At 38.8% G+C, this 25475-nt stretch overlaps 1 protein-coding gene across 1 annotated transcript in view; it reads right to left on the bottom strand.

The window, feature by feature from the left end:
- Window positions 1-4518: 4518 nt before the first annotated feature.
- The window catches only part of PINX1 (PIN2 (TERF1) interacting telomerase inhibitor 1), a 92551-nt gene continuing 71594 nt past the window's right edge, over window positions 4519-25475 (bottom strand). The window contains exon 7 of the mRNA XM_077868641.1: window positions 4519-5399. Coding sequence (XP_077724767.1) covers window positions 4926-5399 — 474 coding nt within the window. The 3' untranslated portion in view covers window positions 4519-4925. The remainder of the gene's footprint in view (window positions 5400-25475) is intronic.

Here is a 25475-nt window from a genome sequence, read left to right as displayed (position 1 = left end):
GAGGCAAAACATTCCCTGATTTTTAAGTCTATTAACAAAGTTACTTTAATTAAAAATGTATGATACTGACATAAAAACAGAAACACATCAACAGAAGAGAGCCCAGAAATAAGCCCACACATATATGGCCAATCAATTTATGAAAGAGGAGCCAAGAATATACAATGGAGAAAGGACAGTGTCCTCAAAAAATGGTTTAGAGGAAACTGGATAGCTACACAGAAGAATGAAACTGGACCACTATCTTACACCATACACAAAAATGAACTCAAAATGGATTAAAGACTTGAACGTAAGACCTGAAATCATAAAGCTCCAGAAGAAAACACAGGCAGTAAGCTCCTTGATGTAGATCTTGGCAATGGTTTTTAAAATCTGATATCGAAACCAAAACAACAAAAGCAAAAGTAAACAAGTGGGAATACATCAAACTAAAAGGAAGCAAAGGAAGCTATCAACAAAATGAAAAGGCAACCTACTGAATGGGAGAAAATAGCTGAAAATCATACATCTGATAAGGGGCTAATATCCAAAACATATAAAGTACTCAATGGCAACTCATACAACTCAATAGAAAAAAAATCTAATTAAACAATGGGCAGAAGATCTGAACAGATATTTTTCCAAAGAAGACATATAGATGGCCAACAGGTATCTCCCAAAAATGTTTGACATCATTAATCAGGGAAATGGAAATCAAAACCACAATGAGATATCACCCCAAACCTGTTAGAATGGCTATGATAAAAAAAAGATAAGAAATAGCACATGTTGGTGAGGAAGTACGGAAAAAGGGGAACACCTGGGCAGTGCTGGTGGAAATATAAACTGGTGAACTACTATGAAAAACAGTATAGAAGTTCCTCAAAAAATTAAAAATATAACTACCATATGATCCTGCATTTCCATTTCTGAGCATTTATGTAAAGAAAACAAAACACTGCTTTAAAAAGATATATGCACTCCCATGTTCACTGCAGCATTATTTACAATGGCTAAAATAGGAGGAAAACCTGTGTCTGTCAATGGATGGATAAAGAAATTTATAAACATAGAGAGGAATATTATTTGGCCATAAAAAAGAATGAAATTTTGCCATTTGCAACAACATGGATGAACCTCAAGGTTATTATGTGAAGTGAAAGAAGTCAGAGAAAAACAAATACCATATGATCTCTCTTACATGTGGAATCTAAAAAACCTAAGTAAACAAAAAAAGAAAAAACAAAACCAAGCTAATAGATACAGAAAACAGATTAGTGGTTGCAAGATATGGGAGTGCAAAAAAATGGGTGACTGGTGCTATTCTTTTAAAACAGAGAATATATAAATAAAAGTAACAGTGATATGTGAAGTAAGAGCACCGACAATAGAAAGTTTTGCTAACAACAGGTGAAACTGGATGTGGTAAAGGAGCATGGATTTGTGACCAGGGCAAAAGGTCAGTAGACCCTTGGGCGTTCTAGTTCCTGCTACCCTGTGGCCATCTCGGAGTCAGGTGGAGAGACAACTGATTCATCTGGTTCTCTGGGAGCAGCATTAATCTAGCTACACAAATTGAAGGAGGCCCTTTTAAAAACAATTTATCTGTAAAACGGAATTACAATAGCGGTTATCTTACTGAGTGTTGTGAGGACTACATGAATTATTTAAACTGCTTGGAATAGGGGCCAGGCACATAGGATTTCATGTAGTAGTAATTATTATCTATTAAAATTAACAAAAAAAAGGAAAGAAGGGGACTACAAGACAACATTTGGGAACCTCCTTGTTGGATAAATCTCCAATCTACTTGCCCTCTTAAAATCTGCAGAAAGCACTGAATACAAAATCTATTTTTATCCAGATAATATAAAGCAAAAAATAGGATTTATATGTTAACAATTTAAAAATATGCCTAAGAAATGCAGTTCTCAAGAGGATTTATTCCATTGTTCTGACTTCCACTTACATCCAGAAAACTAAGTGTCCTGAAAAAGAGACACTTGGGAAAAATAAAAGCTAAGGATGTCCAGAGAAAATAAAGATTTTTTTCCTTCAAAGCAAATGGTCACACAGTTTGTTCTTTGCTGATGGTGTGCCTTTTACTCAGGGTAAAAGGTACCCATTCGGTCATTAAAATCATTTCAAAGTTCTGCAGCCCATTGAAATAATAATCATCACAAAAAAATAAAAATAATAAAAAAATAATCATCATCATCACAGTCTACAGGCTTGCTCTATGGAAGCTGCACTTCATCTTGCAGTGTGATTGCCTTGGAATGCCAAAGAATGTCCCTTCAGCACCTCTGGCCTCTGGTCTTCCCAGCTGGCCCCTTCACTCCATTTGACCTAGATGCATTGCACCTGCATCCTAAATACCTGTGTGTTTCCTCTGCCTACACACAATTCAGTGTATTCTCCTGGCACTTATTTTTATCAGTAAAATAAGTTTAATAACATATATATATGTACAGACACACACATACATATATACACACACATAAAACTATTTATATATTTAAAAGATAGCTCCCTTTAGGTTTCATACATTCCAACTCCCTTCTGGAACTCTAGTTTCATTGACGAGACAGGGCAGAGACAACTCAAGCCTCCGAAAAAAAAATGACTTTAAACATTTTGGGTATTTTGGGGCACCTAGGTAGTTCAGTCGGTTAAGCATCTACCTTCAACTCAGGTCATGATCCCAGGGTCCTGGGTGGAGCCCTGCACTGGGCTTCCTGCTCAGCAGGAAGTTTCCTTCTCCCTCTCCTAAGCTCTGGAAAGAAAAGAAAAGAAAAGAAAAGAAAAGAAAAGAAAGAAAAGAAAAGAAAAGAAAAGAAAAGAAAAGAAAAGAAAAGAAAAGAAAAGAAAAGAAAAGAAAAGAAAAGAAAAGAAAAGAAAGAAAAGAAAAGAAAAGAAAAGAAAAGAAAAGAAAAGAAAAGAAAAGAAAAGAAAAGAAAAAGAAAAGAAAAGAAAAGAAAAGAAAAGAAAAGAAAAGAAAAGAAAAGAAAAGAAAAGAAAAGAAAGAAAAGAAAAGAAAAGAAAAGAAAAGAAAAGGAGGGGAGGGGAGGGGAGGGGAGGGGAGGGGAGGGGAGGGGAGGGGAGGGGAGGGGAGGGGAGGGGAGGGGAGGGGAGGGGAGGGGAGGGGAGGGGAGGGGAGGGGAGGGGAGGGGAGGGGAGGGGAGGGGAGGAGAGAAGGAAAAGAAAAGAAAAGGAAAGAAAAGAAGGAAGGGGAGGGGAGGGGAGGGGAGGGAAGGAGAGAGAAAGAAAGAAAGAAAGAAAGAAAAAGAGAAAGAAAGAAAGAGAAAGAGGAAGAAAGTTAGTTAAAAAAAAATAAAAAGAAAAGAAAAACCCTGGGTGTTTTATTAGCCTGGATCAAAGCCTGGGACCTAAATTCTGGGAGCCAAGATAAATCTCAGAAACTAGACCTCGGGCTCTGAATTCCTAAGAATTTTCTCTGTGGGGTGTGTGTGTGTGTGTGTGTGTGTGTGTGTGTGTGTGTTTAAACAATTAGCCCTGTTCAGAATCTTTAAGGGACTTAAAACCAAACATTCTTTATAGATTTTTTTTCAATTTTAAGCACCTCAGGGCCACGGTTCCTATGTAATGCATGACGAGAGTTAGAATCAAGGGCAAAAGGTCAGCAGACCGTTGTGCGTTCTAGTTCCTGCTACCCCGTGGCCATCTCGGAGTCAGGTGGAGGGGAACACACAGCCTCTAGTGCCCCAGCGCCCCCTACACCTGTGGTCACAGGCCTGGCAGAGTGGGCCAAAATGGCAACCTGCGAGAGCAGTGCGGGGAGCAGGCAGCCAGAAATGGGGTTCAAGAAAGCAGAGGGCTGAAAGTAAAAGGAGGGCAGGGAAAAGGGAGTAGAAGAGGAAAAGGATGGAGAAGGAACAGATGAGTAGAAAGAAGACAGAGGGCAAACAAGCTGCAAATGCAGTAGGGACGGACCTCTAAACTTGAAGCAAGCAAACTTTTTCACGTGTCCCAAAGAGGGCATGGGGAGGCCTGAGGTAAAGCTGCACAAGGAGAGATTAACTAGCACACAGGGAGACTGAACTTCGCCAGGGTGTGGCAGAAGGCAGGATGAACACAAAGAGGTGAGACCACCTGGTGTGAGCAGGATGGAAAGATAGCTAACTATTTATACTTTAAAGTGCTTTCATGAGGTAGTCCTAATGTAGAGACTGCCTGATTTCCAGAGGAAATTAACCTCATGCTCTTAGAGCCTCAGCATTTTTGAACCTCCTGAGGACCTCCTTATCACTACAAGTCAGTCAGACCCATGACAGGGGACCGTCCCAGAGCACTAGCACATGGGAACAGATCTGACTGCCCACATTCAGTGAGGAACGGCTGGCTGGAGGCCTCCTAGAGAGAAGACCTCCAAACAGCCACCACTCAGTGGAAGAGGATATTAAAAGTTTCCTCATCAAAACGAAAAACACTGATTTGAGAATGTAATCATATAATACCTGCTTGGCAAAAATGTATGGTTGGCTATAGAACAAAAAGAACTATCTGAATCCAAACTATTGCCTCTTAATCCTTTAATTAGACTAAGTCCTTGAGAAGGAAGCACAATTCATTGTTACTGAAAGAAATCAAGAGCAAATATAGACTATGAAAAACCTACACACACACGTGCATACACACATAACGATGCTTTCATATACAAATGAATCAACACTCATGCTGAAGGGCTTGCAGTCTAACATGAAATATATTTGTTTATGAGAGCCATGATTTGGGACATTAGAAAGTTCTCCAGAAATGTGGTAGGAAAACTGTGGTAAGAGGACGAGACTCAGCAACCCCCGGGCATGTCAAAAGATGTGCACAAACTCTCTTGGGTGAACTCTGCTCTGACTTCAATCCAAAAGGGTTTGTACACAGGGCCCGACAGCTTTAGTGGCTGGAAGGCCCCAGCTCGAGAGAATTTATTCGGAACCTTTCTTCTTTTTCTTCTTCTTCTTCACAGGTGTGTCATGTAATGTAGCGTCGATAGCTACTTCAACTTGGTTTTGTAGCTTTTTCTTTTCTCTCCTTTTCTTGGACTTTAGGGTAATGTCCTGGACATGAGGTGGCCACACACAATCTTCTCCATTTTCAGCAGAAACACCAGAATTCTTGTCCCAACAAGGGTCTCCAAGCTGCCACTCAACTTGGTGTCTCTTCTTCTTGGCCTTGGGTACGGTGTAAGTCTCCACTTTTCTATCTTTTGCCTCTTTCTTTCTTTTCTTTCCATTTTTTCTTTCCATTTGGGTCTCTGCAAAGTCAGGCCCTGCTGCTATGACCTGTGGCTTGTTCTTTAGCTCCGCCATCCTCTTGGCAAAGTACTCCTGGATGGTGAAGGCACTGGTCGTTGTAGTGGAGGATGAGTTCCCATCTGGAGTGGCAGGGCTGGAATCATCCTAAGGTGGGGGAAAAAAGTAAAACCAATTAAGCATCAACTGCTTATTCCTCACAGCATCCCAGAGGATGCACAAGGAGCTACTTACACTCAGAAGGCAGCCAGGCTGAGTGCCCAGCTGCCACCTTGTCTCTTTGTCCCTCACTTTGATAGAGCTGAACTGCAAAGCACAGAACAAGGTGGCTAGACACTGGCTGAATACTACATGTATTCAAACAGAAGCTAACTTTATAAGTAAGCTGGCAAGTCACCTACATGGAATACTGGGTAAACAGCTCCTTAGCAACAATGTTAGAACTGATGACTAAGTACCCAGAATCTCTCTTAAAAAAACAAGGACATTGAAGTCCTCCGGCTCTTTGATTTTGTTGGACACCTACTTCAGCTCTGTTATGGATTACACAAGTCTCTGTGCATTGACCTAGAAGCAGAGATGACACATGCATATGTTAACCCTTCCTGTAACAGGAGCCCAATGCCAATCCAGTACGTGGTATGTCAGAAACACCTGTCTCCTCACCCAGAAGAGAGGTCACATCAAGGTTTGAAGTCCAAGTGTTCCTTCTCCACCCACAGGTTAGCATGGGGAACCCTTCTTCTCTCGGCTAGGGGTGGGGAGAAGGGAGATGGCCCCATCCCTACTCTAACATGGACTAGACATGTTAGACATGTCTTGTTTCCAAATGTAAGGAATTACTCACTCATTAACAGCTGGGATTGAGTGAGGTTTACATTTTAATTTTAAATAAATGTATTCCGCTATAAGGCTTTAGAAGTGAGAAAATTCCTAACTCAACAGGCTGGGATAAAAAATGAAATGCCACTATCATCCTATGGGTTGTGGCTGGCTGGCAATAAGATGATGAAAACCTGTGAGAGAAAAGTAAATATCTACGAGATGAAGAATACAAAGACTATGCTTTAAGTCAAGTCAATGTCCAGAGTAACTATGCCCACAGAAACCTTTAAACTAATTGAGTCATTAGACAATAATTCTAAACTTGGGTTTTCATAATTACCTGGCTTCTTCCTTCATATTTACTTATTTGCACAGAAGAGATTGATCCTTTCACATTGGGAGTGCGAAATGGGTTTTCTGAATAAATTCGTTACTAAATTAGGATTCTACAAATTATTCTGAACTTGTCAAGATCTGCCTATGCAGCTAACTTTATTACAAACCAACATATAAATGGACCATGCATTTTCTTGATACAGAACTAAAAAACCAGCTCAGTGGAATCCATGTAGCATCCTTTCTGAAACCCCAGGAGAATCAATATTCCATCAATGAACAAGTGGGCCTTGAGTGGTCACTGCCCCCAGAGAGCTCTCACCAAAAGGTACCTTGCCAACAACATCACAACATATCCAATTAACACAAATCACATTTTGGGCTAAAAACACAAAATCATGCGGTCAATTTTTAAAATTTCAAAATGTAAAATGCAGAACAGATGGAACAAACCAACTAAGCCTTGGGAAGAAGTTCAAATGTTACCTATCAGCATTCAATTCTGGCTACAATCCCATCAAGTAATTTCACACACAAAAAATTTAAATACAGCGCCCCAGGAGGGAAAAAAAAAAAGTCACTTGTCTTTTCACTCTTAAATGTTGAAAAAGCTGAAATTCTGCATAGAATGAAAAATCTCAAGGTCTCTTGGTGCTAGCTAATCCCCATTTGATCGACAAGAATCCTCTTGCCCGCCATTTAAGGGCACACAGCCACACCCAGACAGCAGACCGTCTGTGAAGGTAAGGTGGCCCATTTATGTAAAACAGGTCTCATTTAGTTTCATGGCATTAAAAGGAGTTTATCTTATGTGGGCCAACTCTTCTGATGTCTGAGGAACTGAAATTTAAATTATATCCTATGGCTCCTTACCTTGCTCACCCTACATATTTTTACTTCCTGAATTCCCTCTTTGAACAGTTAAATCATAGGAACTAATTGCTCTTATTAATCACACTTTTAATTATTAGGAAATATAAAAGTATTTTTGAGTCACTTGTTGAATTCAGCAGGCCTCTCTAATCCCAGAAAATAACTATGCTCATAATCAACTCCTTATGGTGATAAGGATTTTAATAACCACGGGCCACTGCACACCAAGCTTAGCAGGGCATGGAGACAATCAAGAGGTGCCAGCACCCAAATCCTATTGATCTCAAAGAAAGTGTAGGCAAAACAATGGCTTGCTGAGGGCCATTTACTGCCAAGGGCAGCCACCCTCCCACATGGTAGGAATGTATGTGTCTGTTTCAAAAACCACGGAAACAGCAGTAATCAGTTGCAGATCTGATAGTTGTAAGAGCAGTGCCCAGGACTCCTACTTCATAAGCTCCTATTTTATGATTTTACACAGCATAAACCTAGTTTTACTATAGCGATTGTAATCCCCGTATTCTATATTATTGGCCATGAATATAAAAGATGTACACCTTTTTAAGAAAATGAAAACTTTTTCATGTTTGGATTTACTTCAACGTGAAAATGTACTGAGAAAAGCAAATGACTATTTCTAGTCATTTGAAATAGAGACAAACTTGCATTGCTCTACATTTTCATTAATCATATAATACAACCTCAAAAAAAAAAGCTGTAATGCCACATGTGACTTCGTCTACGACTCTGTAAACTTTTGAGAATGCACCAATTTGCTAGCAGTGTTCTAAAAACTAGCCAAATAAATTACAAATAGCTTGAAAACTTCCAGTTCCATACATACGACAAAGAGAGGTATGGTTAGCTAATCATCTTACTAAACATTTGATCTAAGCCTAGAAATTCAGGAAAGTTTTTTTTTCTTTCCTTAATTCTTGCTATTAACTAATGCAGGTCCTTAGGTGAATCCCATAGCCTCTCTAGGCCTCAGTTGGCTACCATCAAGTCAAAGTAGGTTAAACAAGGTCACTTCTAAGGTCCCTTGAGGGTCTACAACTTACTCATCTCTGAAATGACATTTATGATGGCCATTCCTGTGATAGAAGAGAGCAGAGAAGGTACAGGGAGGCAGTATAAGCAGAAGAGATGAACTCTGTTCACAGAAAATCACCACCCCAACTGTCAAGCCAAGATGCCGCAGTGAGACCAATGTTCCCACAGTGTACTCACAGAAAAAACATTTCTACATCACCTGTAAGAAAGCATGTAGCCGAAAAGTAGATCCAGTAATATCATTTGGAAGAGCTGAAAGAGCCAAATACTATTTGTATTGAAGAGCTGTTCAGAATTTGTTTAAAACAACAGATACTATATAGAGGCTAAAATCAATAAAAGCAAAAAACTGGAGCAACTATTAACTGGAGGATGAATCTATTTTATACCTATATCCTGGAAATCATCCCAAATACTTTTTTTTTTTCATCAATACTTCTAAGAAAGGTAGTAACAATCTATAACTTTTAAAAATGATAATAAATTCTCTTTCTGTACTTAACAATTTTGAAGGTTCTTTTTCTATGCCTTGGCTTGAAGATCTCCACTGATCCTTCAACTGATGGGGTTTCAAAGGCACTGATCCTGCCCGATGCAGGATCTCCACTGAGCCTTTACATACCCTAAATTTGTGTTCTCCAAAGGCAGAGAGCATGGGGGATGTGTTAATGATTTTACCTGACTGGAATCAAAACTGTGGTGGGCTTCTGGAATGAATAATGGGCAACCTCTCCCTTGGCTTTTATGCCTTCACAGATTCTTTAAGTCCCGGCTTGAGTGGGCCAAGAGTTTGAATAGCTGCCTAGTAACACTAAGTCCAAGGAGAAATGGAGGCTTTCACTTGGGTCTAGTGAAGGATACAGGTAGCACCGTCATTTGTGGGAGCTGGGCTCCGTCACGTGCAATCCCCCCAGCCTTTGTGCTGATCACAGTCTCCTGTCAGTTCACATCGGGCAGGGACGTGTCCGAAGTAACCATGCATGTTCAGGACAAAGCAGGATACCTAAGACGAAGAAGCTTTTCAAAGAAAGAGGTCCGTGAACGAGGAGGGGGGAAAACAGTAAGGGAATAACAAAGCAGTTTTAAAACAAACCTCTCCCTAAATTTGTAATATATCCACCGTAATGCCTTCCTTTTTGTCACTCAGAATGACCCAAGGGTACATTTAGAGTTTTGAAATATCTTACTAGTATTTTAGAAGCTACTCTTTTGAAAATATAAAGTGAAACAGTTTCTTGAGTTGTTGTTTCATGAGTTAGTATGGTCTGTCCCCAGAAAAACCTCAGTCTTCTCATTTCTCTCAGAGCTTATGAGTATGCATTAAAAAAAAGAAAAAATCTGGTAATCAGTTTTCCCAAATGATGGCTGGGGTCTGAATTTTTACCCAAGCAAGAAATATTCTGTGGCTTAGAACTCAGGAGGCTTGTTCCTCACTTCACAGAACCTCAATATGTTATTTTATTTTATAATTTTTTAAGATTTATTTATTCATGAGAGACACAGAGAGAAAGGCAGAAAAGGCAGAGATATAGGCAGAAGAAGAAGCAGGCTCCCTGTGGGAAGCCAGATGCAGAACTCAATCCCAGGACCCTAGGTTCAAGACCTGAGCCTAAGGCAGACATTCAACCACTGAGCCACGCAGGTGTCCTGAACCTCAATGCTTTAAAGTCAGAAAGGCACCATGGGAATGCTCCACTCAATGGCAGAAGGAAAACTTGACCCAATGTGGCCATACCTGGATGTACTGAAGAAAGCAGCTATCATTTCTTAGACACCTTCAACATGCCAGTCACTTATTATCATAAGTCAGCCCATGGGACCCTCACAGCAACCTGAGGAGCATCATTCTGCAGGTCTTGTGGCAGGACCTGGCAGCAGGAGGACTCAGATCCAAGGCTGCCAGACATGACGCCCTTTCTCTTTCCAACATGGTATCCTAACTTTTAGCCTGTGTCACACAGACTCACTTGTCACTGATTCTCTCTTTAGATTTGTATAGCAGCTGGTCATATAATCCATGGACAAAGATCCATGCTCAACTGACAGAGGGCAGAAAGTAACTGATACAAAAGCTTCGTGTAGAAAAAAAGCTCATCAGAAATAGGTACCACTTTCTAAACAGAAAAAAACTGCTTATCTAGTTTGTGGTTTATATAAATAAAATATAGCCCAAAGCCAGGCTGAAGAGTTTTATAATTAGTCAAAGTAGCATGTAAATTCACTTAGCAAAGTCTGAGGGTTTTGAAGCAGGAAGTAAAAGCCAAGTCCAACCTTCCACCTAAGGCAAGACTCCCTCATGGATCGATGTCTTAGGACTTCCACCCAGACACCTCCAATACAGACAGTGATTATTTAGTGAGACGGACAGTCAGTCCCTCCTATTGTCAACTTGCTTTGTCTCTGTTTTCTCATCAGCAAGTTAGATTCTAGTGGTTCAAGCCTATACACTTTGTGCCATCCTGAGAGCTGGAGAATCTTAGGACCTAAACTCATCTTTGACATTCTGAATTACCACTGGGATTGGGGGCTGCAGGGCAGAGGGATGCAAAGGAAACAAGACCTTGTGGAGAGAGATCCTTGGGACATCAATTATAATATTCCACAATCATCTCAGGTGCCTGAAAGATGCCTATAACTATGCATGTCACCTTTTCTTCAATATCCACAGAATTGTGAGTTTGTTGTTTCCCTCAGTTATTTCTCTCCAGAGACTCTGTAGCTCAATGAGCTATCTGCTCAAGCACTTCTTGGTTCAGAATCTTCTGTGTCTTTCAAACATGTATAGTAAGATTAACAGCAAAATGCCCAAATAAAGAGGATTCTCTATTGTTCTCTGAAGAATGTTGTATTTTTCAGGGCAGGAAAACAGAGCAGTTTGGGTTTAGAATTCAGTGAGGTGTCTGGGGCAAACACACTCTAAGTATAAAATCTTAACTTATGATAGCAGATTAGTCCAATGATGGGGTTTCAAAGGCAAAAGCCTTTCAGCTCACAGGCCTTTATCATATGTCCCTGCTGATCTTAAGTGACAAGATGGTTGAAGCCTTTTGATTTTCATGTTAAAACACAAGAGATCATGCTGTAACAGTAATCCTTCAATGAGCCTTCTTTCCTCATTGAAAGAAAAAGTAGACACCCCAGAGCTCAAAAGTAATGGTTTAGTAACTGGAGTTATTAGCTCTGACAGCTGTTGCCTGTGATGAACAAATGCTCGCTTCTACTCTCCTCTCTCGTCAGCTTGTGCTGGATTAGTCTGTGAAAAGTTAAGAAAGCCTGGCAAGTGAGTGGTTTGAAAGAACATTTTGTATCTTTTCCAAATTTTTCAGCAGGACAGCTCTGACAAATACAAATTATGTCTTGATGTACACTCCTGGGGTGTAGAAATTGCACCCATTCATTTTGGGCAGAAAAAGTCATGAAGTAATTAAATCACTTATCAGGATGAAGGCAGGCACTGCTGGAATTTGTATGCACTAAACCCTCTGCCAACACACAGAGCAGAATGGGCTGATGGAGTCACTCATTATGTGGGCCTATGATGTTCCTGCAGATCCTTTATACATAGCCAGGGGCATCACCTTCTTGAAGATGGAGCGTAAAATTCCCTCCTTCAATAAGCCTGATCCCTTGTGGAACATCCTCTCTTGTCTGTGGCTAGCAATTAATTAGTTACTTCTATTTTCTGATTTTGCACACTTTGCTGTGTAAGCATCTTCCCAAGAAAATGTTAAGTTCCTTGAGGGCAGAGATTGTTTCTATTTCATTTATATTTGGCACACACTCTCCAAGGAGGAACAATCACATGGTAAGTGCCCAAGGAAAGCACATAAGACACCAAGTCCAAGTGGATCAAGGCTGGGAGATACTCCCACTGCTACCCACTGAGCCACAAGCTTTGTATTTATTGGTAATAAATTTGTCTGCATATCAGGTAAGCCTAATGACTAGAAGGTGCTTGGAAGGGTAGGAAGGAGTCTGCATTTTGTAGTATACGTTCTTCCCATCCAGATGAAACCATTTCCTTCTCATCAGATGTCACCATGCCTCATGGTACACACTGCTTCTTTAATTACTGCAAGGTACAGTTGAGTGCCTTTTAGAGTGATCACCCAGTTACCCTCTATGGTCCTTAGTGATGCAGAGGAGTTCAGTCAGCCGATGCACACTTCTCCTCTGGTCTATTACTCCACATGTTACCTTAGTCACCTCCCAGGAGATTAAGTAAATCGGGAAAGAAAAACCATAGGTGCTGTGTTGTATGAGAATTGTCACAAGCACTCTGTGGGACTGGCTGAACAAATTAAAAGAACAGCCTGCATGGGCTGAATTGCTCTTGTCATCGAAAGAAAAGGTTGGACAGCAAGAAAGTTCTAGGGCCTATCAGAGTAGGACCTTATTCTGAAAAGAAACAATTGGATGAAAGTTCCACTATAAGCTCCAGTTGCAAGTTATTAAGGGTACAGCCTATGTTGCATCCTGAGCTAAAAATATAACCTGGGAAAGCCTCTGATTCTAGACAGTCATCAAAATGGGTTTGTCTCCAAAGTTTAAGCTAAACAATGATCAATACTGCTAATCAGAAAGCAGGAATTGTGCCATTGTGCCAGCACTTCTCTTCCTGCTTTCCAAATGTACCTTTGTGGTTTCCATAGAATTGAAAACATTTAGTGTTTTACTTACAGAACTGTTTCTGCATTTACAAAAAGTTTAGTGTGGAGTCTTGTGTTTTTTCTTGTTTTTTTTTTTTTTTTTTTTTTTTTTTTTTCCCTTCAAGATCTTCATCATTCATATCTGGAGTTAGGCTAAACAAAGTTTCAGTTGTAACCAATATGAGGAATCTGCCAGGGAAACATAACTGCTTTTATTTGTTTGTTTGTTTATTTATAAAAGATTTTATTTATTTATTCATGAGAGACACAGAGACAGAGAGAGAGGCAGAGACACAGGCAGAGGGAGAAGCAGGCCCAATCAGGGAGCCTGACGTGGGACTTGATCCCAGGTCCCCGGGATTAGGCCCTGGGCCGAAGGCAGGCACTAAACCGCTGAGCCACTCGGCTGCCCCACAACTGTTTTTAGAGTTAAAAAACTCACCCTGATTGAAAAGAAATTTTGATTAAAAGTTGGGTTAAAAATAAAAAATACAATATTGGCAGAATTATGCAGCAACTCAACTGGAAAGCACCTACAGACACTGTGTATTTTGGGGGACAGGTGGCCAAGTGTGCAGATACAAACAGGCTCTAGGAACCCATGGCACGTGTTAGAAGCCCACTGTGCAGGGGTTCCAAGAGAGCGCTGTCTGCAAAAGGGTTGGCAAACTATGGCCCACAGGCCAAATCCAGCCTGCTGATCTCTGAACACCTCACAAACTAAAGAAAGGTTTTTACAGGGCACTTGGGTGGCTTAGTTGGTTAGGTGTGAGCCTTCAGCTCAGGTCATGGTTTTAGGATCCTGTAATTGAGTCTCACATCAGGCTCTGTACTTGGTGGGGAGCCTGCTTCTCCCTCTCCCACTCTCCCCTGCGTGTGTTCTCTCTTGCTGTCAAATAAATAAAATCTTTAAAAAAAAAAAAGGTTTTTACATTTTAGGGGCACCTGGGTGGCACAGTTAGTTAAGTGTCTGACTCTTGATTTCGGCTCAGGTCATGATTATAAGGTTGGGAGACTGAGCCCTAATTTGCGCTCTGCACTCAGCATGGAGTCTACATCAGATTCTCTTTCTCCCTCTGCACCTCCCCACTCCTCTCTCAATAAATAAATAAAAATATTTTTTTTTAAAAAAGGTTTTTACATTTTATATGGTTAGGGGGAAAAATCAAAAGACTATCTCATGACTTGTGAAAATTATGTGAATTTCAAATATCAGTGTCCATAAATAATGTTTTGAATTTCATCAGTAAAGAATTTGTGGAAGTTTGTTTTCTCTCTAGTATATAAATAAACATAATAGATGCTAAGCAAGTATTTGCTAGACAAATGAGTCAATTTATTATGAAGTATTTACTTTTTGAAAGTGTTAGATGCTTTTGAGGTATACACATACATATACACACACATATATATGGAATTGGGGGGCTTTGAGTTTGATGGTAATTCTCAGTGTCCTTCACTTGCTACCTTCCTGAATTAATGCCAGTGAATGGCAGAGAGGCTGCTAATTGAGGTCTGATTTCAAGCAGCAAAAGATAATAGACGAGGACAAAGTTTGGTGGTGAAAGTTTTATCATATATCAAAAAAAGTTTGATCATATATCAAAGTGAGCTTTCAACACCCTATAGTCTTAAAGAGATATTTTTCTAATAACTTTGCTTGCAGTTTACAAACTCAGACAAATTAACTGGACATCTCAGAGAAGACAATGAAGAATTGGAAGGGACAAAATATCTTGTTCTGTACTGGACAACAGTAGAGCAATACAAATAATCCCAAATTCCTCATATTAAGGCCAATGCTAACAAAGCTGTTCATTTCTTCTTTTCTCCTTTTGCCTTATCAGCTGCTCCAATTACCATTCATTAAGAAAAGCCAACATAAACATGTTTTAAAAGGATGGTTCTCTATGGCAACAACTTCTCAAGTAACTGACATCAAAACTACTGACAAGAGTCATACAGCCTCTGGGGGAAAAGAGAGGAAAGAAAAAAGCAGCAGGTTTCCTGCCTCCCTGAAAGGTCCTAAGGCTTGGAAAGTTGCAGTGACTCATGTGACAACATTTCACAACATACTAGCCCTTATAAGATAAATGAGGCTCCTCCAAAGTTAGAAATGATCAATGTGACATAGACACCAAGTTCTTTGAATGAAGTCTAAAAATAACCCAAACTGACTATATTTTATAATTCTAGGTCAACTGGTTCTCTTTGCTGCTCACTGGAGGCAGGACAAATAGCTTTTATCCATAGTTGAAAGCTAGTATCTGAATCGTAAAGAACAGAAGCAGAGGCTACCAGAGGATCTGTCTCTTCCATCTTTATGCCACAGAAGACTTGAAAATTGTTTAGAAATCATGAAAACTCAAACTTAGGCTACCTATTATAGAAAGCATAGCATTTCCTGAAGAACTCAGAGAACCTAGTATTTTCAAACTGGGATTAGAATAGGAATAGTTATCTGGAATAGTCAAGATTGTTTTTAAGAGAAAGATAAATTAAGTAAATGAAGTCACTAACAAAGTTTCTTCCCTTAGTTCTTGTGTATTATGTAAAGTTAACCTTTCTATACTCTTTTTAATTGATCAGAAATCAAAATAATAATTAAAAACATATACTTCTTAGGAGTAAATGTGGTAGGGTAAATAATTCTATATTTAAAGGACATTTAAGTTACTAGTAAGACTAAATAAAATTGTAAACTCATGAAGCAAGTAATAAAAGTAAATGACACAAAAATGCAATCTTGAAAGGCTCAGGTCCAAGGATTTGGCCATCCTGTCCCTCATGAACAGCCATCGAGCAGCTACTATTTACCTGACCAGAGTTGGTACCCAGATAAGATAAGTCTGTCTCCTATCCCAAGGCAGACAGACTAAAAAATAATAATAAAAAATGAGACAGTGGTAGATCTCAGGTAAGTGGTCTTCCCAACCACCAAAAAAATTAAAATAAAAAAAAATACATTGGAAGAATTTGTTTTTAGAATAAAGAAAAACTAAATGATAAGAAAACCAACAACAAAGCAACTTTCAACAAACCCCTAACTGATTATATGGAGATCACGATTTTAAAGAGCTCATAGCATGTAAACATTACTACTATTAAATACACAACTCCTCTGTGTTATTATACATATTAAACATATAATCTCTTATTTTTATGTAGGCTATAATAATTATTTTTTATTTGGTAAGGAAGAATGATAATATATTAAAAGTTTAAGCAAAAAAGAACAAGTAATGCCTCCTCCCTACCTGCTTGGAATCTAAAAAGGTTCTATAAAGTAAGACCTGCTTCCTGTTTCTGCCCCGAAGTGGCTCCACCTCTGTGGAAATTCAATGCCCTGTTGCACAGTGCTTCTCAAACTATCAGGGGTGAAGGGCCAACTATTTTTCTTTTTAAAATCTCCAGTCCATTGTGGAAGGAGACTTTTATACATAGACCAGGACTATTTACTAAGTAAATAAAATACAGTATACAGTAACATAGAATACAATACAGTAAAATATTTAAGAATACTGGGAAGGTGAAATTTTAAAAAGACATAGTAAACACAAGTTCTTATTTATGAAACTTAGTATCAAGCTATAAAAAAGTTTCCAGATGCCTACTCTTTTCTCCCCCTTAGTAATTATTTTATTGTTTTATTTATTTTTTAATTTTTTTATTGGAGTTCAATTTGCCAACATATAGCATAACACCCAGTGCTCATCCCACCAAGTGCCCCCCTCAGTGCCCATCACCCAGTCACCCAACCCCCTGCCCACCTCCCCTTCCACTACCCCTTGTTCATTTCCCAGAGTTAGGTGTCTTGCATGTTTTGTCACCCTCACTGATATTTTCACTCATTTTCTCTCCTCTACCTTTATTCCCTTTCACTAATTTTTATATTCCCCAAATGAATGAGACCATATAATGTTTGTCCTTTTCCAACTGACTCATTTCACTCAGCATAATACCCTCCAGGTCCCTCCACATCAAAGCAAATGGTGGGTATTCGTCGTTTCTAATGGCTGAGTAATATTCCATTGTATACATAGACCACAGCTTCTTTATCCATTCATCTTTCGATGGACACCTAGGCTCCTTCCACAGTTTGGCTATTATGGACATTGCTGCTATAAACATCGGGGTGCAGGTGTCCCGGCGTTTCACTGCATCTGTATCTTTAACCTACCCTAACTCTGTCCTTGCCATGGGCTGGCCTGTGACCACACTGTGAGGGGCAGCGGTATAAAGTATTAGCTACCAAAAGAAAGAAAGGTGATGATTCAATGTAGGACAAGTGGCAATCACCTAAGTGTCAAAAATTGGACTCACATCTGACAGAATGTGTGATCTTAGACAAGTCACTGGCCTTTCTGCACCTCACAATAAGTCATTTGCAAAATGAGGAAGGACGGCTACTGAGTGACTTTTCTCAAACACAGTTTTGCACTGTGTGTCATTCTTCAAATGGATTCTTAAACAAAGGCCAATAGGTAACACATCAGAACTGTGGCTGAGGCGGGGCTAGGGAGATTGAAAGCTCATGTCCTAAAACTCCTCTCCCCTGGAAAGGCCCCTGACGCATCTCTGGAGAAACTCCGAGGGCTCTATGCGGAGTTGGAAAAAAAACAGCTATGGTTTTTAAGGTCCATTAAAATTCTAACATTCTACCACATAGCCTTGATAATTTCACAGCACTTAGAATCAGGAGACTAAGCTTTCAAGAATAAAATCAGGCCTACACTATTATATAATATACACAATTCTTAAACTTGTCATTAACGTTTAGAATTCCAGCAACTGGCTGTCAGAAGTGTCCAGTGAAAATTTCTTCCAAAAATGGTAACAAAGTATTAAGCCCGGTCTCCTCAATACTGTAAAGTCCTAAGTTGCAAACTGGGTGCTGAGGATCCAGATGATTCAGAATGATGTCATTCTTCCCGCTTCACCTGGTGAGGCTCCAAAGAGGACACAGAGGGAGATGGTAATGCCCAGATGCACATCACTGGTGCCCCTTCAAACTATAACATGAGAGGCGAAGCATTGCCTTCTCACCAACCATGGCCATGCTCTAACCCAAAGGAAGGTTCCTCTTCATCCTATTTTCATTACATCACAGGATGAAAATCTGGCAGAGAATGTCATTTCTGTTTTCCTGGCAGGACAGAAGGATAGAAGGAAAAATGAGCCAATATTTCACTCTTTTCTTCCAACACTGGGCCATCTGTGTGTCAATTTCTTATTATCACAAAAGCTCTCAAAACCATTTGCTTGATCTGTCAACAAACAAAAAGCCAAATAAATCTAATCCTTTCAGTCCAAACCTATGCCCTGGCAAAAGTCTAACCAAACAAAACAGTCCAGTGACTTACAACTCTTGGGTTGTTCTGGTAGTCCTTCCCTTCACCCTCCACTTTTTCTTCTTCTTTTTTAATGAGCGTTTTATTCTAAATTAGGTTTGTTAACTATAAGACGATATAAATTTTTACTGTATTAAAACAACTTTCAAAAAAGCAATGACCCACTTTCTCCTTTCTGGCTCTTATAGAAAGTAGAGGAAGGCCCCCAATCCCTGTTTGAAGTCCCTGCTGCCAGGAGCTGGTCGGTTTATGTCTCTTGTCCTAGGACAGGAAAAGGATGCACTCTCGGCACCATGTGCTAGAGAGAGATAAGGCCAGAGATTTCTGTCCTCAGCACCTTATCAGCTCTTCCTGCTACTTTCCAGAGCAGACAGCACCAGGACTGGCAATAAACTAAACTAGTCTAAGGCCCGGGGGGTAGAGGTGGGGGTGCGCGGTTGGGTGAGCAGCTTGAGATTGGAGGGAGGGTGGGAGGAAGGGGAAGGGGTATAAAATAGAGAAAAGAGCTGAGGTTTTTAATATATCTTAAAATGCTTCAGCCTACATAAAATTGTCCTCTCCCCTACCCCATTTTAAACACATTTGTTTTATATCTCTTTTTGCTAACACTGCAGTCACAAGGATAAAAGTTTTTATAAGAACTTCCTCTCTGGTTGGAATGCACCACCACTTTCCTTGCTTTGAGCCCTGCCCCTCACTGCCTTGTGCTACTGGCTCCTGGGCACGTAGCACAGGATCCATCTGCCGTTGATGCTCTGACAGGGGCCTATAAACCACAGGCTGCAGAGAGAGTACTTTCTAGCTTTCTATGGGTACCCATGCTTCATTTACACAACTAGCATTTTCTGGGCCCAATTCCATTTCCATGTTGCAAAGGAACAAGCAGGGCTATGAGACACACCCCCCAATACAGAAGGAGGTCAGTCACTGATGGCCTCTTTCATTCTGCAACAAATCACACCTGCGAATCCAAGAAGGTAGCCATGCATTAAAAATCCTGGTCCTTTTTGGGCTGGGGAACAAAGATCACTGCTGGAGAAGAATCTAGACCAAGCAGGGAAATTAAAAATTAGTTATGGCCTCAGTTATTTCTAACGAACTAATATGAAAATAATACAAATTTAGTGGTCTTCTTTTTAAAACTATTACCATGGAAATTTCCAAACATCTAGGAAAGTTGAGAAAACAGTAAAATGAATATAATAATAATATCCAATACCAAGCTTTAACCATTATCAACACATAACCATTAACAACTTTATTCCCATTAATTCAAAGCAAATCAAAGATATACTTCCATCTATTAATGTCTTAATATGTAAGTCTAAAAGATAACAGCTCCAAGAAAAATCCATAACTAGAGTACTATTATCACATAAAAAGATTAATAGAAATTCTTTCACATCACTAAATATTTATAGTCTGTGTTCACACTGCTTTTATGGTCTTTTAAGTTATTTCTTATTATGGTTCATTTGTCATCTATTGTGATTAGTTGATGTGTCTCTTGTCTTTTAGGCTATTCGTTCTCATTCCTTTTTTCGTTGTTTCAATTTCTTATTGATGAAACCAACTCATTTGTGCTATAGGGTTCTCCCAGAATCTGAATTTTGCTGACTGGATCCCTGTGGTACAGTATGGGTTAACATGTTCCTGTCTCATGGATGTCCTGTAAAGTTAAATCTAGAGGCATCTTTCTTTTCTAATGCAGTGCTTCTTCAATACAGCATGTTGCTTTATGAAAAACTGGGATGGATTCATGATTAAGTAAGCTTGGGAAAACAAACTCATGCTATTCCTCCCTTTGATTCATGATGTACACTATTATCTGAGATATCTAGTAGCTGTTACACTTCAGAAGTTCCCAAACTTATTTCACTTTGGAACCCTTCTTGGCATAAAATTCATCGACATCCCATGGAATTAGTGTTCTGCTGAACCTGCTTTAAGAAAGTCTGTTCATACAAATACTGCCATAATCTATTAAGATGAGTAGTTAGTTCTCTCGATTATATCTTACAGCTAAATCTTTGATTTACCTTGTTCTAAGGGGGCGGGCTTTTACCAATGAGCCATACATTTTATGCGAAACTGGCAGACACCTGGTAGAGAAGTGACAAGAGTACCAGACAAGCATTCTGTTAGGAAAACCAGCTTGCTAAGTGACTTTGGAAGAAGAGGCTAGCTCTTCCCTAGATATCTCATTATTAAAATGGTAGTAACCATTCCCAGATTTAGTCAGAAATATCACTCTTCCATCTTCGAAAGGAAGGCAGCAGAGAAATAACATGTCTTAAATCACACAAGTATGTATATGTCAAGTTTTAAGACTGCCTACAATCTATTTTCTTTTTAGCATTATGTGCAAGCCATCAGAACTATATATATTCAGAAAATTGGATAACCAGGGTGAAGAAAGATCTTAGAACCAGGCTCCACTTAAAAGTTTGTGCAGAGTTCAAACTATAGAATGATGAATAATTTCTAATATAATCAAGAGAATAAAAATGGAGAACATAATTAAGAATCAATGAACATATAACAAAATTAAAGTTTTAGAAAGCAATCCCTAAATATAAAATGAAACATATACATCTGATTATTCATTAGTGTTGAATACCTACACAGAATGGAATTCCAACGACTTTAAAACAGCATAATTTGACTGTACATACCCTAATGGGATACCCCGAGGACAAAAAGAACTGGTAAAACAGAACCAAAAAAAACACCTCAACCTGTTTTGATAATCAAGTTACTGCTGTTATTCTGTAACTATCATGTATGTAATGGGAAATAAACAAATGAGTAAATAATAGTATAATGGTTTCATTTCTAGAATCCATAGATTTCAAGAATTCTTATTGTGGGGAAATAAAGAAAAAAGATTAATATAATGTTAAGTCCTATGGTTCTGAATTTGAATCAGTAATACAAATATAAATTCATAATATGTTTTATTATTAAAATTATATATTTCTATCCATGTAACAAGGTCTAGGTACAAAGACCAAACCTAATGGCAATGAACAAACCTACTGCCCAGACTATAGTCTCTAAACATTATTTACCACAAAAAGGAACCAGGAAGAAATGGATAACTCCAAGTCTGAGGCAGCAAATATAAAAAGTAAGCCTGGAAAATCTCTTACAAGGTAGGAAGGAATGATGAAATACCACTATAGGGTCATGTCAAAAGAATTCAGGAACCAACTTGGAGACGCTTCTACTGGGCAAAGATGGAAAATCTGATCATCAATAAAAATAATAAAGGTAACATACTGAAACAACAGATATATTTCACTCCATGAGCGATAGAAAAAAGGAAAACTCAATTGGTCACTTTCAGACAATGCTAGAGAATCTTTCACTTGAACACTGGTAAATAAAAGTAAAAAATCATTTATTTATTACCTCAGGGTAAACAGATGTGTGGAAATTTCTATTCTAAATTTCATTCTAAAATTGAAAAAAAAAAAAAAAAAACAAGATATGAAGGGAAGCCATAGATTGAAAGAAACTTAAAAATAGGTATCAACCGTTACATGTGACCCTTATTTGGATCATGATTCAAAGAAATGTAAAGAGAGCCAAAACAAGGGGTGCCTGGGTGGCTCAGTTAAGAGTCTGCCTTCAGCTTGGGTCATGATCTCAGGGTTCCCAGGAATTGATCCCTGAGTCTGGCTACCTACTCAGTGGGGAGTCTGCTTCTCTCCTTCCCTCTGCCACTCCCATGTGCACTCTCTCTCTAGCTCCCCTGCCATCTCGAATAGATAAATAAAATCTTTTTCAAAAAAAGAAAGCCAAAATCTATAACATTTTTGAAAATTGAAATTGAACACTTATTGATTGTTAGCACACAATTATTAAGAGTATAATAATGGTCTTGGAATTATGCATTTTTAAAAAGTCCTTTAGCTTTTAGACATATAAGCTGAAGTACTAAAATACTTATGGATGAAATGTTATGAGTTAAGGAATTTATTTTAGACTAACACAGGGGAGAAGTGTCTGGGGCCCCTCTCTATCCACCTTCATAGTCTAGCCATATACGTATGTTAGCTGTCCCCCAAAAGGCCCTTTGCTTTTTCAAGGATCTGTGTCTTTGTGGAAATGCTCTTCTCTCCTCCTCATGAGGACTTTCAACCTGGCCAACTACTGCTACTCCTTTAAGATGTCACACCATATGTTACTTTCTTTAATGTCTGCAAGCTGAATGCATCGCTACATTACCTATGTTCCAATGCCTTTGTTCCAGTTGATCATGTACATCTTGACTTCCCAACCGGACTGTGTATAGGAACTTTGTCTTATTTATTCATTTAATCATTTGTCATGCAACAATGCTACTGGGTGACAAGGTCAAATATCCGAGTTAAATAGAAGAAGGAATTAGAAAAGTCTCAAGCAGGGATCCCTGGGTGGCGCAGCGGTTTAGCGCCTGCCTTTGGCCAAGGGTGCGATCCTGGAGACCCGGGATCGAGTCCCACGTCAGGCTCCCGGTGCATGGAGTCTGCTTCTCCCTCTGCCTATGTCTCTGCCTCTCTCTCTCTCTCTGTGACTATCATAAAAAAAAAAAAAAAAAAAAAGTATCAAGCAGGGGGGAAAAAAACAAAGAAAAAAGAAAACAATTAAAATAATATTTCTCAGCAGAAAAATGATGAAATAATGAGAGATTATTACCTGGAAGGAGTCACAACCAAGACTCTAGGCTGAGCCTGATCCTGTAGTTTCAAAACACAGATAAATAGAAAACAGTCTCTGTTTATGGCTCACTCATAAGTTCAACACATAAACATCTAACTTTATCTATTAATTTTAAGAAAGTGCCAAGGTATCAGTTCTAGGTCTTTATAAGGAAAAAGGAGCCTAAAATAAAATGTGACCAATGATGATGTGTCATGTATCAAGATCAATCCAATTCCAATTAACTGAGATCCATTAAAAAACAGAGTATTATGAATGCCATGCCTTTGCCTCCTTAACAATATATTTATCCTCTTAAAAGGGAAGAAGGGATGAGACGAGCATAAGGATGAGAATCTAAAATTAAATGATTTTTTTTTTTTCAGAGAGAGAGAGGCAGCAAGCTCTCTGACTTCAGCTACAGCAACTTCCTCCTAGACACGTCTCCAAAGGTAAGGGAAACAAAGGCAAAAATGAAGTATTGGGACTTCATCAAGATAAAAAGCACCGCAAAGGAAATAGTCAACATTTCCAACAAAACCAAAAGACATTTGACAGAATGGGAAAACATATTTGTAAATGTCTTATCAGATAAAGGGCTAGTATCTAAAATCTATAAAGAACTCATTAAACTCAACACCCAAAGAACAAATGATCCAGTCAAAAAATGGACATGAATTTTTACAAATGGCCAACAGACACATGAAAAAAATGTTCAACTTTATTACTTGGTATCAGGGAAATACAAATCAAAACCACAATGAGATACCACTTCATACCAGTAAGAATGGCTAAAATTAACACATCAGAAAACAACAAATGCTGACAAGGATGAGGAGAAAGGAGGAACCCTCTTACACTGCTGATGGGAATGCAAGCTGGTCACTCTGGAAAACAGTATGGAGGTTCCTCAAAAAGTTAAAAATAGAGCTACTCTATGACGTAGCAATTGCACTACTATGTATTTACCCATAGACACAGACATAGTAATCCAAAGGGGCACTTGCACCCCCATGTTTATAGCACCAATGTCCACAATAGCCAAACTATGGAAAGAGCCCAGATGTCCATCAACAGATGAATGCACAAAGAAGATGTAGTATATATATACAATGGAATACTAATCAGTCATCAAAAAAAAAAAAAAGAAATCTTACCATTTGCAAAAATGTGGATATAATTAGAAGACATTATGCTTAGTGAAATAAGTCAATCAGAGAAAGACAATTATATGATCTCACTCATATGTGGAATTTAAGAAACAAAACAGAGGATCATAGAAGAAGGGAGGGAAAAATAAGACGAAATCAGAGAGGGAGATAAACCATAAGAGATTCTTAACTATAGGAAACAGGCTCAGAGTTGCTGGAAGGGAGGTTGGGGGGATGGGGTAACTGGGTGATGGACATCATGAAGGCACATGATTTAATGAGCACTGGGTATTATTTACAACTGATGAATCAGTGACCTCTACCTCTAAAACTAATACATTAATTAACTGAATTTAAATAAAATAAAATAAAATAAAATAAAATTTAATAAAGAGAGAGCGAGTACATACATAAATAAGCAGAGAGGCAAGGGGCATGGAGGGGCAGGAGAGGAAGAGAATCTTGGAGCCCAACGCAGAGCTCAATCTCAAGACTCTGATATCATGACCTGAGCCAAATCAAGAGTTAGATGTTTCACTGACTGAGCCACGCAGGCACCCCAAAATTAAATGGTTGATTTAACTAAGTGAAATGTCAATATTTAACTTTAAAAAAATAGCATAAATTTTTGAAAAGATTTTCTTAGGATCATACAGAAATAGGCACACCATTTCCAAACTAGAACTTCAACAACCTTGGAATAAGAATTAGGTAAATATCTAAAGTTTACACTTTATTTACAAGCTTTAGTGATCTGTAGAAATAAAACTAACTTTACTGCTTTCCAGAGTCTACTCAGCAATTCCTGTAATTTAAAGCTACCCTCCTTTTAGAAAGGGCTTTGATATGAATGTTTAGATTTTACTTTAGTAAAGTAGCTTCTGCAAGTTGGCTTTCTTATTTGTAGAAATAAAAACCCAACCAAATCTAGGTTGTTGAAATCAAGACAAAATAAGTGTAAGCACTTATTAAAAGGGATTTGGAGTTCAGGCTCACAAAATGCTTCAAGACCAGTCAAGTAAAACTTAGAACCTCCATATGATTTTAAGAGTTGGAATGAGAATTACAGAAATCCTGGATGTCAGGGCACAGAATTGACTGGAGGCTGGTTGTCATTATTGCTACTACTGCTTGAAACAACTCTGATGCAGAAAAGATAAACTTGTCAAAGAACAACAGCTGACAAATCAAAACCCAACCATTTCAGCCCTGTGCTGTTTGCGGAGATTGAGAGCCATTTGAAGAAATAAACCTCTGAGTGAACTTCCTAGAGGCTCAGTTGGCTTCAGATAAGAATTA

This window comes from Canis aureus, chromosome 24 (assembly GCF_053574225.1).
Source record: "Canis aureus isolate CA01 chromosome 24, VMU_Caureus_v.1.0, whole genome shotgun sequence".
NCBI lineage: Eukaryota > Metazoa > Chordata > Mammalia > Carnivora > Canidae > Canis > Canis aureus.
This window is presented reverse-complemented; position numbering and strand designations above follow the sequence as displayed.